This window comes from Pelophylax lessonae (assembly GCF_965119305.1).
Source record: "Pelophylax lessonae genome assembly, chromosome: 2".
In the NCBI taxonomy this organism is placed as follows: domain Eukaryota; kingdom Metazoa; phylum Chordata; class Amphibia; order Anura; family Ranidae; genus Pelophylax; species Pelophylax lessonae.
In genome coordinates this window covers 635,946,880-635,962,093 of record NC_138769.1, presented here as the reverse complement: position 1 = coordinate 635,962,093, position 15,214 = coordinate 635,946,880, and the positions used below count along the sequence as shown (strand labels likewise).

The 15,214-nt window shown below is 44.9% G+C and overlaps 1 protein-coding gene across 1 annotated transcript in view; it reads left to right on the top strand.

Annotated features, from left to right (window-relative positions):
* The window catches only part of HSPH1 (heat shock protein family H (Hsp110) member 1), a 72,290-nt gene extending 65,011 nt beyond the window's left edge, over positions 1-7,279 (top strand). Inside the window, exons 17-18 of the mRNA XM_082245259.1 lie at positions 659-820; positions 6,824-7,279. Coding sequence (XP_082101385.1) covers positions 659-820; positions 6,824-7,024 — 363 coding nt within the window. The 3' untranslated portion in view covers positions 7,025-7,279. The remainder of the gene's footprint in view (positions 1-658; positions 821-6,823) is intronic.
* Positions 7,280-15,214: the final 7,935 nt, after the last annotated feature.

Genomic DNA, 15,214 nt, shown 5'->3' with positions numbered 1-15,214 from the left:
GATTCCTAGAAATGAATATGAATTGTGCTAGAAAAAAGTGCTAAATCACAAGTGTGTATCACAATAAATCCTTGTGCTTAAATGTACTGCGTATCAATCCATACAATATATAAAGTGCTATAAATGATAAGTAGTATCTGTGGTAAAATAATAAATATATAAGGCCATGCGGCAAATAGCAATCAAGTGTCCAATAAAGTCTTTTGTGACAATCTGTGCAAATAAATCTTCTATAAGTGCTCAAGCCACCAATTCGTGGCGGTGTCCCCAAACCAGGTGAGTGACCGGGGTGTCACAACTCACTCCTAATCGTGCACCCCCTTGTGATTGGGCGCTCACCACCATATGTTAGACTCAATTGGGCTCAAATGCTGGATATCAAATGGTTAACGCCTCCAGGTGATCATATCCCATATATCAGCCACTTTCTCCGTAGTAATCAGCATATCATGAAAAATATAAAAGCTCACAATGGTGCTTATACCTTTTTTTTAAAAACCTTTTAATTTTATTAAAAATGTGGTAATGCACTCACATGCTTTGGTGCATCCATGCACCTTTAAAAAGCCATCCACGTGTAACAATCTTTAAAGTACCGTTGTGGTATAGTGTGATGCTCTATCTTTATTGTCTTAGCAGTGTTTTTGTGTTTGTACAGAATGAGGCTTATCAACATATCAGCACTGTAGACATGGAGAAGGTGGAAAAGTGTGTGCGGGAGACCATGGAATGGATGAATAATGCCATGAATGCTCAGGCTAAGCAGCAGTTAAACCAGAATCCAGCAGTCTATGCCCGTGAAATCAAAGCACAGCGTTCTGTAAGTATCAATTTTTTTTTTTTTAGTCCTGAAAAGCTGCGTTTCGCTTGCTCACCAGAATATCTTATTTTTTTTCAGTCAGGTCAGATTTGAGTTACTTGGCATTGTAGGCTGACGCACACTTATATCTTACCCTGCATAAGAACGATCGACCATTTCTCCTTTTGGGAAAATTTCCCATGCGCACCTGAACTTCTCTATCTACTCAGAAAATAAATTCCCGAAGCTTGATATATGTGCACAAATGCCTGCAAAATGTCTAAAATATGCGTGGAAAATAAACTCTGAAATCACTATGAATACTTTCTGCTTCTACTCTAAGACAGGGATAGAGACCCTCCAGCTGTTGAACTGCAAGTCCCATCATGCCTCTGCTTTTAGGAGTCAAGCGTGTTACTGTCAGCCTTGCAATGTGTCATGGAACTTCTGGAACAGCTGGAGGGTTGCCAGTTTGAGACCCATGGTCTAAGGTGTGAATGCAGGCTTGTGTGTCTCTTACCCTATGTTCACACCTATGCAGTTTTTTTTTTTTTTTTTAGTGCAGTTTGCAGAAATGCACTACAGTCCATTTAACATTGTTTCCTATGGTACACATTAACATCAATGCGTTTTGCAGCTGGTGCGTTTTTGGAAAGGGCCGCAGGCTTTTTTTTTTTTTTTCCTAACTTGTAGCTTGTAATATACTTCAAGTATTGCGTTTCTGATGTTTTTTTTTTTTTCCCCCCCTCCTTCAACTAGTTATGGACTGGAAGGATTTGCCCCCTTAATGACCAGGCTATTTTTTGCAATTCGTCACTGCGTTAATTTAACGGAAAATTGCGTGGTCGTGCGACACTGTACCGAAATAAAATTGATGTCCTTTTTTTCCCACAAATAGAGCTTTCTTTTGGTAGTATTTGATCACCTGTGTAATTTTGGGGTTTCTTTTTTTTTTTTTTTTTTTTTTTTTTTTTTTTTTGCACTATAAACAAAAAAAGACCAGTGACATTACTGTAATCAGTGCTAAAAATATGCATTGTTACTGGAGGGGGTTATTCTGGGGTGATCAAAGGGTTAATAGTGAGCCTAGGGGAGTGTTTTCTGAATGTGGGGGGGAGGAACTTGTGAAATTATTATAGAGACCTGTGATCCTATATATAAGGATCACAGGCGCTCTGTGATCGTTTCAGAGACAACAGCGGTCAGCTGTGTTTACAACAGCTGACAGTCCTCTCTCAGCGGGGAGCGTTTGCGGGTGCCCGGCGGCAATCTCGTGTGAGGTTGCAGACGTGGAGGAATCTGATTGTATCTGTGCGTGAGACCCTGAAGAAGGGGGGCAGGTACTCTTTGGCACTCACAAGCCATCCAGAGCGGCAAAGGTGTTTCCTTTTCCTGCCTATATTGACTGGAATTATCGCTGAAGAGTGGGGACGACCAAAGCGTTCCTGTGGGGTCTCCCAAGTGCTTTACTAGGCGTTGCCCCCTATGAGGAGCCTCTTAAGAAGTTGACTGTTCCACATGTGGTGGACCCTTTGGTTTCCAGATTAAACAAGGCAACCATGCTTCCGGTTGAAGAGTGCCCAGCCTTTAAGGATCCAGCTAACAGGAAGGCAGAGGCTGTGGCCCGCAATATTTACACTCTGCGACACCAAGGCAATGGTGAATACCGGCCTAAGTGACAAACCAGCCAAATTCTGACCAAGTGGGCTAAGCTCTTGCACCGTGATCTGGAGGGAGAACAGGAGAGTTCCCCCCCCCCCCCCCCCCTGCCTTTGCCGAGTTGGTGGACTAGCTGGTTCAGGGGCTGCAGTTTATCTGTGATGCCTCTCTTTTGGATGTGGCTCCCCTATTGGCTCGACTTTGTTTTGGCAGTGGTTCTTCGGTGTATCTTTTGGCTCAAATGCTGGTCAACGGACCAGACTTCTAAAAAGGCCTTGACTGATCTTAATTTTCAAAGAGATCGCCTGTTTGGAGCTACCCTTAATGAGATCATTAAAGATCTCAGAAGCCTGCGGAAGAAAACACTCTTCCCCCTCTAACTGCAAGAGACCTTGTAGACACAAGCCTACCTTCTCAACTCGTACGCTTATTTATTTTTTCGTCCATCAGGGTCGACTGACAAGGGCTCGAAGCCTTTCAGGGCCTCCTCTGGAGGATCCAGACAAACCTGGTCTGACAAGCCGAGAGCCCTGCTGCAAGAAAAGTGGGTCCACAAAGTCATTTGATCCAGCTACAAGATCAAGTTTCGCTCTAGTCCCCCGTCCATTGGTCCAGACAGTCTGATCGCTCGGAGTTCCAAGACATTGATTGGTAGTCTGGACTCTTCCAAAGTCCAGATCCCCTGAGCAGAATGCTTGCCGAGTAAGCCTCCCCAGCGGACAGGCTGGCATCAGTGGTGACCACTGTCCAATACAAGGGGAGGAAGGATTTGCCCAGCCAAAGCACTTGAGAACAAAGCCACCATATCGGGGACTCCTTCGTTTCCCCGACTCAGCCGGATCTCATTGTCCAGAGACTGCAGAGTCTTGTCCCATTTGTCCCACCGCAACCTCTGCTTGGGACCTTCCTCCTCAGTGCTCCACATCTCTCCTTCCATCTCCCCATGCTGCTGGATGGCTTTTAGGGAAAGAGAGCCAACAGGGAGCCTATATAGCGGACCCCTGTGATGTCCCCATATGCTTCCTCTTCACGAATAATCATGCAAGTGTTCTTCTATTGGGTGTCCTTAAATGTTTTTACACTGCACTTAGAGGTGCCTTCCTTCTTTTTTTCCCCCTTCCATGCTTACCTTTTCAAGTGTGCTTCTGCTTTCTGGAAGGGGCAGCTAAGAAACCGCTCACTCAGCCAGGAGGCCAACATCAAGTGTTGCAAGATGGATCATTCCCACAGAAGCGCCCTACGGTCCTTATATTAAGGTTCTTGCCTACCAAGGGGTGATCGTCCCGGGTTTGATTCCGGAACGTTTTCAGGGGTTTTACCCAAACCTGTTTACAGTTCCTAGGAAGGAAGGCAAAGTGCTAGCCTTAATGCCAATGGGGGATCGTGGTACTGGGCTACTTGAATGATCTCCTCCTGCGAGCGGAGTCACCTTCTGCTCTTGTGGAAAACCTGAAGATCACAATGCAAGCTCCTGCGGGAGTTCAGCTGGATTCTGAATTTTCAGAAGTCTGCTCTGGTTCCGTCCACGAAGCTGGACTACCTGAGCCTGACTCTGGACTTGGCCTTAGCTAGAGTTCTCCTTCCTCTGGACAAACTCCAGAAACTGCAGGCTACATTTCATCTCCTGTTGTCCAGCAGATGGTCATCCCTCTGGACTTGCATGCGGGTGCTGAGCCTGATGGTGTCTACCTTCGAAGCGGTTCTGTTTGCACAGTCCCATACGAGGTCCTTGCAAAGGGAACTTCTGACCAAATGGGACAAGACTCCCAAGTCTCTGGACAATCTGATCCGGCTGAGTCGGGGAACGAAGGAGTCCCTGATATGATGGCTTTGTTCTCAGGCGCTTTGGCTGGGCAAATCCTTCCTCCCCTTGTATTGGACAGTGGTCACCACTGATGCCATCCTGTCTGGCTGGGGAGGCCTACTCGGCAAGCATTCTGCTCGGGGGATCTGGACACTGGAAGAGTCCAGACTACCAATTAATGTCTTGGAACTTCGAGCGATCAGACTGTGTCTGGACCATTGGACGGATTGTCTTCAGGGTTGTCCAGTACGCATTAATTCGCACAAGGCCATTGCCGTGGTTTAGGTCAATCACCAAGGGGGCACAAGAAGTATCCTGGTGGCTCTAGAGGTAGCCGGCATTCTAAGGTGGGCAGAACAGTTCGTTCTAGCCCTCTCCGCCGTAAACTTTCCTAGGGTGGAAAATTGGCAGGTGGATTATCTCAGTCGGCAGGCGTTGGACCAAGGGGAGTGGTGCCTTCATCTGGAGGTGTTTCATCAACTGTGCCTCTGGTGGGGCACACCCAAGGTGGATCTGTTGGCATCTCGGCTCAATAGAAAGGGGCTCGGTCAAGGGATCCTCTGGTGGAAGCCACAGACACGCTGATGGCCCCATGGGGCCAGTATCTTCTCATTTATCCTTCCCTCTCAAACTTCTGCCAAGACTTCTCCGTAGGATCGAGGCAGAAGGGATTCCGGTCATCTTGGTGGCTCCGGACTTGCCTCCCTGGGCTTTGTACGCCCATCTGGTGCGGCTGGTCGCCGATGTTTCTTGGAAGCTTCCTCTCAGGGAGGATCTGCTGTCCCAAGGATCGATCTTCCGTCCTGCTTTACAGTTGCTGGCTTTGACGGCTTGGCTGTTGAATACCAGGTGCGGAAGGATGGGGGTTTATCTGAGTTGGTAATTCCTACCCTGTTGAATGCTAGGAAATCTACTTCTAGGAAGATCTACCATGGAACGTTGAAGACATGCATTGCGTGGTGTTAGTCTCTTGGGATTCATCCTCGCTCCTTCTTGGTGGCTCGGATCTTGACCTTCCTTCAACGGGGTGTTGAACAGAAATTGGCCTTGAGTGCCATCAAGGGCCAGGTGTTGGTTTTGGCAGTCTTCTTTCAACGACCTTTGGCCACACACTCCCTGGTGCGTACCTTTCTTCAGGGTGTAAGACATCGGTTCCTCCAGTGTAGGTTCCGTTGCCTCCTTGGGATCTCAATCTGGTGCTTTTGGTTCTCCAGAAGCCTCCCTTTGAGCATCTTCGGAGATTCCCCTGCTTATGCTGTCCCAGAAGGTGGCCTTTTTGGTGGCTACCCCCTCAGTGCACAGGGTGTTGGACCTGGTGGCATTATCCTGTTCACCTTACCTGGTGATTCACAGGGATAAGGTGGCTCTTCACCCCTGTCCATCATTCCTTCCAAAGGTTTTCTGTTTTTTTATTTTAATGAAGACCGTGTTGCCTTTCCTGTGTCCCAGGCCTGAACATCCAAAGGCAATTGCCTTGCATACCTTGGCTGTGGTCCGGGCATTTTAGGGTGTACCTGGCAGCTACGGAGTCTTTCAGGAAGTCAGACTCTACAGTTGTGCCCACGGATGGACCTCGTGAAGGGTTATCCGCTTCCTCTGTGACCATTTCCAGATGGATCAGACAGATGGTGATTCAGGCCTATTCCATCAGGGGTCAGGTTGCTCCTTTCCTTGTCCAGGCGCACTCTACTAGGACGCTTGGTGCCTCCTGGGCTTTCCGTCATCAGGCGTCAGCGACGCAGGTTTGCAAGGTGGCCACCTGGTCATTGGTGCACACTTTTAAAGTTCTGTGGATGTGTTGGCATCTGTGGATGCTTCTTTTGGCCGCAAGGTTTTGCAGGCTGCTGTTTAGAGGACTTGATCTTCTTTGAGGGTGTACTGTTTTTTTTCAAGTGGTCTCCAGTTATTTTGGGTGAGCTCCCGTTTACCTGGTTGGCTATAAATTAGCCTTGGGAGTTTATTTTTAGCTGCTCCCACCCCTCATGTTTTACACCGCTTTGGGACGTCCCAATGGTTATGAAGATCATGAGCTGTGTCGTTGATAAACGAAAGAGAAAATGGGATTTTTGACTCCCCGAAAAATCAATTTCTCTGATGTTCATTGACGGACACAGCACCTACCCCTCTGTGGAGTTGTAGTTCTCCTGACACTGCTTGTAACTAAACTGAGCGCCTATAGCAGAGTGGGGGAGTATACCCAATGGGACTGCCCATGGGCGTAGCCAGACTTTTTTTTTTTTTTTTTTTTTCCTACTGCTGTAGGGGGCGGTATAATGGTTAAGAATATCGGGAGCTGCAACTGTCAATGGACATCAGAGAAATGGATTTTACGGCAAGTCAAAAATCCCATTTTTATTCGTAGAGCAGAATTTGAATTGGTCGTGGTTTGTTTGCTAGTGTTTGTTGTATTTCTGGTTCTGAGACATGACAGGCTGATGGTTGGGCCGGCATTTAAAATGCCAGTTTCAGCCATGGTTGACTTATGTCTAGTGAAATATCAGGAAACTGATGATTATCATTTTTTTTTTTTTTTTTTCTTTTTTTCCTACTTTTATATTTAGTCATTGGACAGCACCTGTCATCGTATCGTGACGCAATTGAAGCCTAAGGCAGAGTCGCCAAAGTCAGAAAAACCTGTAAATGGTATGAACAACCACAGTGAGGACAGCAATTCAGAGAAAAACAAAACTGTGCCCCCTTCTCAGCAGAATGGAAAATGCCATCCAAGTGAGAAAGAAACCATTGACATGGACTTGGATTAATGGGGCCTGACCCTCATTTCCTCTCACAGGGACTCGCTGGAATCTGTTCCTGGTTCCTTTTAGCTCATTACCTATCACATTTGGAGTTGAAGATCTGTTCCAAAGGGTTTTTTTTCCTTTTTGTTCTGTTTCTTTATGATGTGACCAAACACTGTCTGTAAGACTATTTATTATATTTTGGAATTTTAGAATGTTTTTATTTAAGTGTTATGTATTTGTTTGCACTGTATATTATATGGCACAGGATTAGATTAAGAGATGCCTTGTAAATTTGGAGGAAAAAAAAAAACACAAATTCCTGTGGAATTGTATACTTCATATTGGGCTTCTTTTGTAGAATGAACCTTTTGAAAGTACTGGAACACTACTGTGCTTTTAGAGGTAGTACTGCAGTAATTTGGAAGAAGCACATTAACTCTCATTTCACTTTTCATGCATGCCAGAAGGAAAACAAGCAAATCTTCAAGGAATGGCCTTATAGTTATTGCATACTCTTTATTACAAGCTGATTTTTCAGTGGAAATTGAAAGGCAGAATTTATTTTTGCACTGAGATTACATTCACATGCAGTTTTTAGTTTCTGGTTCATTTTGTTGGAAATGCAAATGAAAGATGTGCTTGATAGCATTGTGACTGTCTTGGAGCCTTCCAAGAAATTTGGTAATAAAGTTTCCAAATCAACATTTGACTGCTTGTCATTTCTACTTCCCTGCAATGCATTGCTTAGCAATATTGATCCCATGGCTGTGTTGTGAAAGTGAGATGCCTGGTTCCATGTGCTATAAGATTCACATGGCTCTGTTGGGCATGTACCCTTCCTAAAGGATTGACACTGAAAGCAGACTTCTCCCCGTTGGACTGTCTCGCTTACAGAAAGCAGATGATAATTTTGTCTGTAGGACTAAAACAAGTTTTTGCTGATTTGTGTCCTTTTTATTTTACAGTATTTGCACTTTATTTTTTATTTTGAGATTGAAATACCACTTCAAAAATGAATAGCCATGTCTTTTCTTCAACATGTCTACATGCACCATAGCACTTTATGAAACACATCACTACATGGGCAACATTTAACCAGTTGATCATTTTTTTTTCACATGGTGACATACAACCCCTCTTAAACAGGTAGCGCCATAGACCAACCCTTTGCACAAACTCCTTGATAACATACCCATAGGGGTTAGTTGGAGGCAGCTAATGCCTTTTATTTCCAGTAGGTTACCATAGCGCAGGTTCCACCAGTTTCTTTTTTTATATCTAGATCGTTCGCTCAGCTTCAGTGTATTTTGGGTTAACACTGAGGTTGGCTGAGGGGATAAGTTTTTCAACATGTTGGGGGGGGGGGGGTTTGAAGCAGATATGATTTTGGCTGTTCAAACCCCCCCCCCCCCCCAAAACTTCCTTACCTGCCATATGATGATCAGATTAGCCACCCCCAGTGTACCCATGTAACTCTACAAGTTCTCGGATTTTGCTAGTGTCTTTAGATGGCACCTTTCTCCAGTTGAAGGGTTGTTTTTTCCAAATTTTTACTAGTTTCCTTTTTTCAGATTACGACAGACATTTCTATCACTATCGAACTGCTTATTGCTTTGTGGCTCACAAGCAGATTTCCAGATTGGTTATCCTTGGTGTATACCTTGAACTGTACCTGGACCGTGTATCAGTGGGGCTAGCTTGTAATGTTTGATCAGGCTATGGGTTCTGCGTGTGGTGCTCATCTTTGTACGCAGTGCAGAAAGTGAGTTGGCCACAGTGTGCTATACAGATCCTGAGCCGTGGTCCAGTTCTATGACGTCCATACCCGGAAGACCCCTTCGGGAGTATGCCCATCATGACTGGTGAAGTCTGGAAGGCCATAGCAATGTGGACAAGTTTTAAGGCAATGTTTCCTTGTACAGTTACATACAGGTTCCTGACTATACATATCTTGTACACCACAGTGCTAAGCACAAAGGTCGTTTAAAGGGTAGTTTTTTTTTTCCATAGCTTTTATCCTCCTGGGAACAACTAGCACATAATCTTATTACCTTTCAGGAGAAAACCACCTTCTTCCCAAGAAACCCATCCAAGTGTTTACTACCACTTTAAGGCCTCATACACGCTGGGCATTATAAAAATGCCAGTAGCCTTAACTGTAGAAAGCTGTAGCTGTAGAATGAGTTTTGCAGCAGCTTTTGTTTAGCAAAATTATACTTCCACATGAACTTATGGTTTAAAAACGCTGATAAATGCCGAATAGCCATGTTTTTCAGGGTTTGTTTTTTTTTTTTTTTTGTTGTTTTTTTATGCTTTTATCAGTTAGTGCATTATTCCAGTTGAAAAACTCCTCGCAAAACCCACTAGTTCTGGGGGGGGGGTTTCCAGCTAGAAAACGCCCCTGTCAAACGCTGATAACAGCCTAGGTGTGCATGAACACATAAGATAACATGCTGAAGCCAAGAACAGCAGCTGTAAAAACAGGGGGGGGGGGGGGTGGAGCTTCCTAAAAGGCTTGTCAGTAAAATTTATTAAACCATACAACCAAATGTTGTTCAAACCTAGCCCTAGAAGAATGCAGGATCCATCAAAAGGCATCCTTTTCTGACCTTGTACTGTCTGGGGTACCTGGGTCATACTCTTAGCATGAAGGAAAAAATAAACACAAAAGCCTAAACCCACTCGCATCAATTTGAAAAATGTATGTAGCCTATCACCTCTTGGTCACTTGGGGACTGGGTACCTCCACAACTGCCTAATCCGTGAAGCTAAAAAGACCAGGGAGACCACTAAGGGACACCCAAAAAAGATGATAGTTAAGGAGAACCATAAACGGTGTAAGATGACTTTATTGAAAAAAATCTAATTGCAGAATTAAAAGAAAAATTAGTCCACCCAGACACCTCATATAAAACCGCACAGAAAACATTGTCTAGGTGAGCCCATTAAAAAGGGCCCCATTCAACATTCATATTCTTGTAGATGGATGACTGAGGGGTCAGTAAATTGTTCCAAGTCGAGGAGCATCTCCTGTTGCTTGGAACCGGTTCCCCAAAACTTCTATAAATCCAAAAACAAAAAATGAAAAAAAAAATCAAGATTAAATCAAAAGTTGAAAAATGCCCATAGCCAGTCTCAGGTCATGGAAAACCGTAGGTGTATTATCTCCAGCAGAGTTAATCATATGATTGCTGAAACCCTAGTATCAAAGTTCAAACTGTCAATAGCGCAGTAAACTTAGTGGACCTTATCACGTCAATATGCCCCTGGCTCTCGGTGCGGTGGCCAACCTGCTAAGATGACAGTCCAAAGAGTCCCCATACGCAGAGTCGTTGTGCAAACATGGTAGCAACTGAAATTACTGACTACTAAAAGGCGCAGGTAAACAGTGACAGCTGGAGGCCATGAGGGATGGAGCAAAGAGTGTCTTGGGGTTTCTTACCAATCTTGGCCCCCGATCGATCTCCTACCTCTACCTCTTTGCCTAGAAATCTAAATCCCACTCCGGTGCTGACCTGTGCATACATGTAGGTTCGGATGAGTGGCATGACAAAGCTGTCCTGTCTGATTTCACCGTTGCTGGTTTAAAGTCAATGGCCGGTATTAGATGTGATCCAGAACTGGCCGGTGGAACGCAGATTGGAGCGCAGGGTCCTCTGCGCTGCTTACGTCAATTCGTCTCGCATACGTCACGTACGTTTCGTCAGGACGTGATGATGTTATTCCTTTATTTCTATCTATAGTGGGGAGCCCACATATATCCAATCAAAGAATTTACCACGTCAGAAAGCGCTATCTAGTGGTAGAGAGTGAGAACTGCAGAGTAGTTAGAAATGATACCTTATAACGATTCATGGCACATTTATCTCATTCACCAAACGCAGTAGCTTAAAGAGATATACCATTCAAAGTTCAGCAGGCTCCCCAGTACTTTAAAACCAAGGGCAGTAATGCACATTAGGGTTCCAAAAAGATTTTTAGACTAGTTTAAATATTTAACCCTTTAAAGGTCAAAGTATCAAGTCTAAAATTCCACGATTTTTCCTTTTTCAGCAGGACCGTGTCTGTCTTCCCCTGTGACTAGACAGATGTAAGGCAAAGAAGCCATTTACTTTTAGGCCCCTAGGATTTCCCTCATGTACTGCAGCAAAATGTAGACCAATAGGAGTTTCTTCTTTGAGTCTGATACTCTTGAGATGCTCACCAAATCACACACGCAGCTGGCATTTCGTTTTGTCAACATAGTTTTTTACATGGGCACTCTAAAATATAGAGTACCCTTGAAGTGGCACAGTTAATAAATTGTTTTATCTCAAAATTATTTAGACCACTAGAGTCAGAGAAGACACTGGATCTATCCACATATTTGCACATATTGCAGTGGCCACAGGCAAACATTCCTTTTAACTCAGAAATCCGTGAGCCAATTTGTTAGTTTCTCTCTGAAATGCTCCATCCCTCATGGCCTTCAGCTGTCAATGTTTACCTGCACCTTTTGAGTAGTCAGTAATTTCAGTTGCTACCATGTTTGCACAACGACTCTGCACATGGGGACTCTTTGGACTGTCATCTTAGCAGGTCGGCCACCGCACTGAGAGCCAGGGGCATATTGACGTGATGAGGTCCACTAAGTTTACTGCTCTATTAACAGTTTGAACTTTGATACTTGGGTTTCAGCAATCAATGATGAACTCTGCTGGCGGTATTACACCTGTGATTTTCGATCACCTGTGACTGGCTATGGGCATTTTCAACTATTGATTTCATCTTAATTGATGTGTTTTTTTTTTTTTCCATGTTTTGTTTTTAGATTTATAGAAGTTGTTGGGAACTGGTTCCAAGCAACGGGGTGCTGCTTATTGACTTGGAACAATTTATTGACCCCTCAGTCATCCATTTACAAGAATAGGAATGTTGTACAGCTCCGGTCTGTGAGAGAGTGAATGAGGCCCTTTTTAATGTGCTCACTGAGACAACGTTGTCTGTGGGGTTTTACATGAGGTGTCTGGGTGGATTTTTTTTTTCAGACTCTTAGCATCCCTTAGGTATGGGCTGACTATTTTGAGACCGTTCCCCCCCCCCCCCCGCCCCCCCAGGGCTTCTGTCCTCGGGGAAAAGGCAGTCACTCCTTCTCCACCCTGTCAGTTCTCCAAAAGTTGCTAGCACTCTTAAGATTTTTACAGCATTTTGCACCTATTTTTCCTCATAAGTTGCAGGACCACCACCTGTTTCTCCCTTCACCATCTAGAACAGGGATATTAAAGGGCCGCATAAGCAGTATGATTGCCCTCAAAGGGCCAGTTGTATCTAGGGTGTGCTACATGCAGAGTTCAGGAGTGCATTAAGTACAGAGTGTAGGGTTTAGAGGTGCACTATGCAGTGTGTAACCCAACCCCCCCCCCCCCAAAGCTTTCTTGCATCGCTGTCTTTTACCTGGCCTGCCTCTAGTACCTACCTGTGTGGTGCAGGGACCTGTTACTTCCGGGAGCTGCTGTGTTTACAAGTGACAGTGGGGAGCGGAGGGCCGGAGGTGGTAGAATGGATTTTCACCATGTTCCGGCTGCAGAACTGGGTGCGAGGGCCACTTAATAAAGCCTGGAGGGCTGGATTTGGCCCACGGGCCTTGTGCTTGATGTGTGATTTGGAGCCTCTGTCAATCTGTGGTTGTAGGGTGCTTTCTATTGACTGTCTATTCATGTCTTTTAACTCTTGTTCTTCCTTTTGGCCTGTTGCTGATGTTTTAGTTTTGTGGCCCAGGCCTCGATATATCGCATTGGTGTTCCCATGGTCTAAGATTTCAGTTACTACTGTAAGATTAAAGTGATTGTAACCCCCCCCCTCTCATATACCCAGTAAAGTGGCTGGCCTCGGGTGACACACGGAGCTGAAACAACAACTCCTACTTAAGTTGTACCGCTTTATCTGCAGTTATCTACATCTTCTCTTCATTCATTCAAAGTGCTGAATATTTAAAGTAGTAAGCCACTACTAAAAAATATAATCCCCTCTGTAATATAATACTAAGTGCTCCTATGCCTGTCGTATAGAAAAAATATGCCATCTGTGTCTAATATGAGAGCGTCTCCCGGCGATCAGCTGATCCCTTAGCTCTCTTCTCTGTCCTGCTGACAGCTCCAGTGGGTGGGCCTGAGCACTGCAGCTGACGCCGGGGAAGAGAGGAGAGAGAGCCGAGCGGTCACGTGATTGCTGGGAGCCGCTGTGATACAAGTACAGATCACATATTTTTTTTCTATAAGACAGGCACAGGAGCACTTAGTGTTCTATTACAGAGGGGATTTAATTATCTTTTAATAAATATGAGAGCAGCAGGAGTGAAGGGGCAGGCGCTGACACAGCAGGGAGGGAGGAGGACAGAGGAAGACACAGGAGACAGAGAGCAGGGCTGCGGATGACGGTGGCACGTACACTGACCGCGGTGTCGGGGCTCGGCAGCCATGATATACTGTGGTCAGTGTACCAAGGGGAGGGTAGAAACTGGCAGGATCAGCCAGGTTTTTTTTAGGTGTTACAAGGGGCCAAATGACACAGCACAAGCACTGTGCTGTATAACATGCTTTAAGGGAATAGTATCTTTTTTTTTTTTATGGTAGCAAATGCTTTAAAGCTCATCCGAGAATTCAAAAAAGGGGCGAAGAACTGGAGTTAAACTCTGGAGAGTTCTGAGAGCTAATTGGAGGGAAGAATACACTCCCTTCACGCAGCTCCCAGGAACAGAGCTGAGGCTGTCAATCAGCTGGAGCTCCCTCCCTTGTCACTATTTTTTTTTTTTTTTGTCTCTGTCAGGAAAACTTGTCAGAGGGGATTCATGCTGATGGCAGGGGAATGAAGCAGCCAACAGAAATTGCACTTAGTGCTCTTAACTGAGTACACACTATAGGGGGATATGCTTTGTTCATATTTCATGTCTGAGGTTTACAAGCACTTTAAGATAAGAATTTTGATGTACCTGTAAATTTCAAGTTTGAGCACAGGATACAGGCAGTGTTAATTTTGGCAGCAAATTTCAATTTAGTTTTAGTCTTAGGACTAAAATGGCATTTTAGTTTTAGTCCCATTTTAGTCTTCTGCAAGTGTTTTAGTCGTATTTAGTCGACTAAAACTCCAGTACATTTTAGTCGACTAAAACGTTCTACATTTTAGTCGACTAAAACTCATTTTAGTCATCTAATTGGTCATGGTCAGGTCAGAGAGGAGGCCTGTAATGCTGCTGCCTGCAGTCAGTGCAGCGAGTGCACACAGTGCTGCTCAGAGTGCTGGATGGGGGTCTCAGGTTTAAGGGTGCTCTCTGGTCTGACTCTGAACTGAAGTTGTTGAACAGGATGGGCCGGGCGGGCCTCAGCGGCCTATATGCACGCACACAGTCCTGGATGGATGGCGGAATCGGATGCCAGTGGTGACTGGTGAGTGGTCTGAGGGGAATCAGGGAGGCAGTAATAGCTGGCCTGGCTGTTAACTCACAGTGGGTGCTCTGCTCTGGATGTGGTGGTGGCCGGGTGCCAGTGCCGTGTGATGAGTCGAGCCTGGCGCGTCTGGCTGTAGTGCTGCAGTGCTCTGGTGAGGTCAGGTGACTGGTCTCGAGTCGACTCTTGTAGTAGTCCACTCCTCACGTCGGATGTCACGGGGCACGCCATGCCAGACGCCACACAGGCCGAGCTCCGTGAAAACCGGAAGTTGGGAAAACGTCCCTGCCTCACATTCTCGTTTAGTTTTCGTTCGTTAACAAAAACGGATTTGATTTTCGTCATAGTTGTCGTCATTTGACGAAAATGTGCTATACTTTGCGTCTCGTTTTCGTCAGTTGAAAAATGCGGGTGACAAAAACGTTTTCATTGACGAAATTAACACTGCTGTAAACTCCATTGGCTGTAATGTCATTGCACATATTACCTGAATATATTACCAACATTAAATATTAGGGAAAAATATATAAGAAAAGCCTTTTTTCTTAATTGTTTAGTTTTCAGCAGCTTAGTAGATGCTCCTTACTTATGCGTATGCGGTGGTGCAATACATGTTTAAACTTTAATGTGCTATTATTACATGCTCTGGATGGAATTGTGTTGCCGATATAGAAATGGCCAGCAGAGGAGTGTTACTTTTGATGATGTCAATTTTTTATTTCGTTTTTAGTTATAGTCTTAAGACTAAAATGCCATTTTAGTTTTAGTCATCTGAATTGTTTTAGTCGTA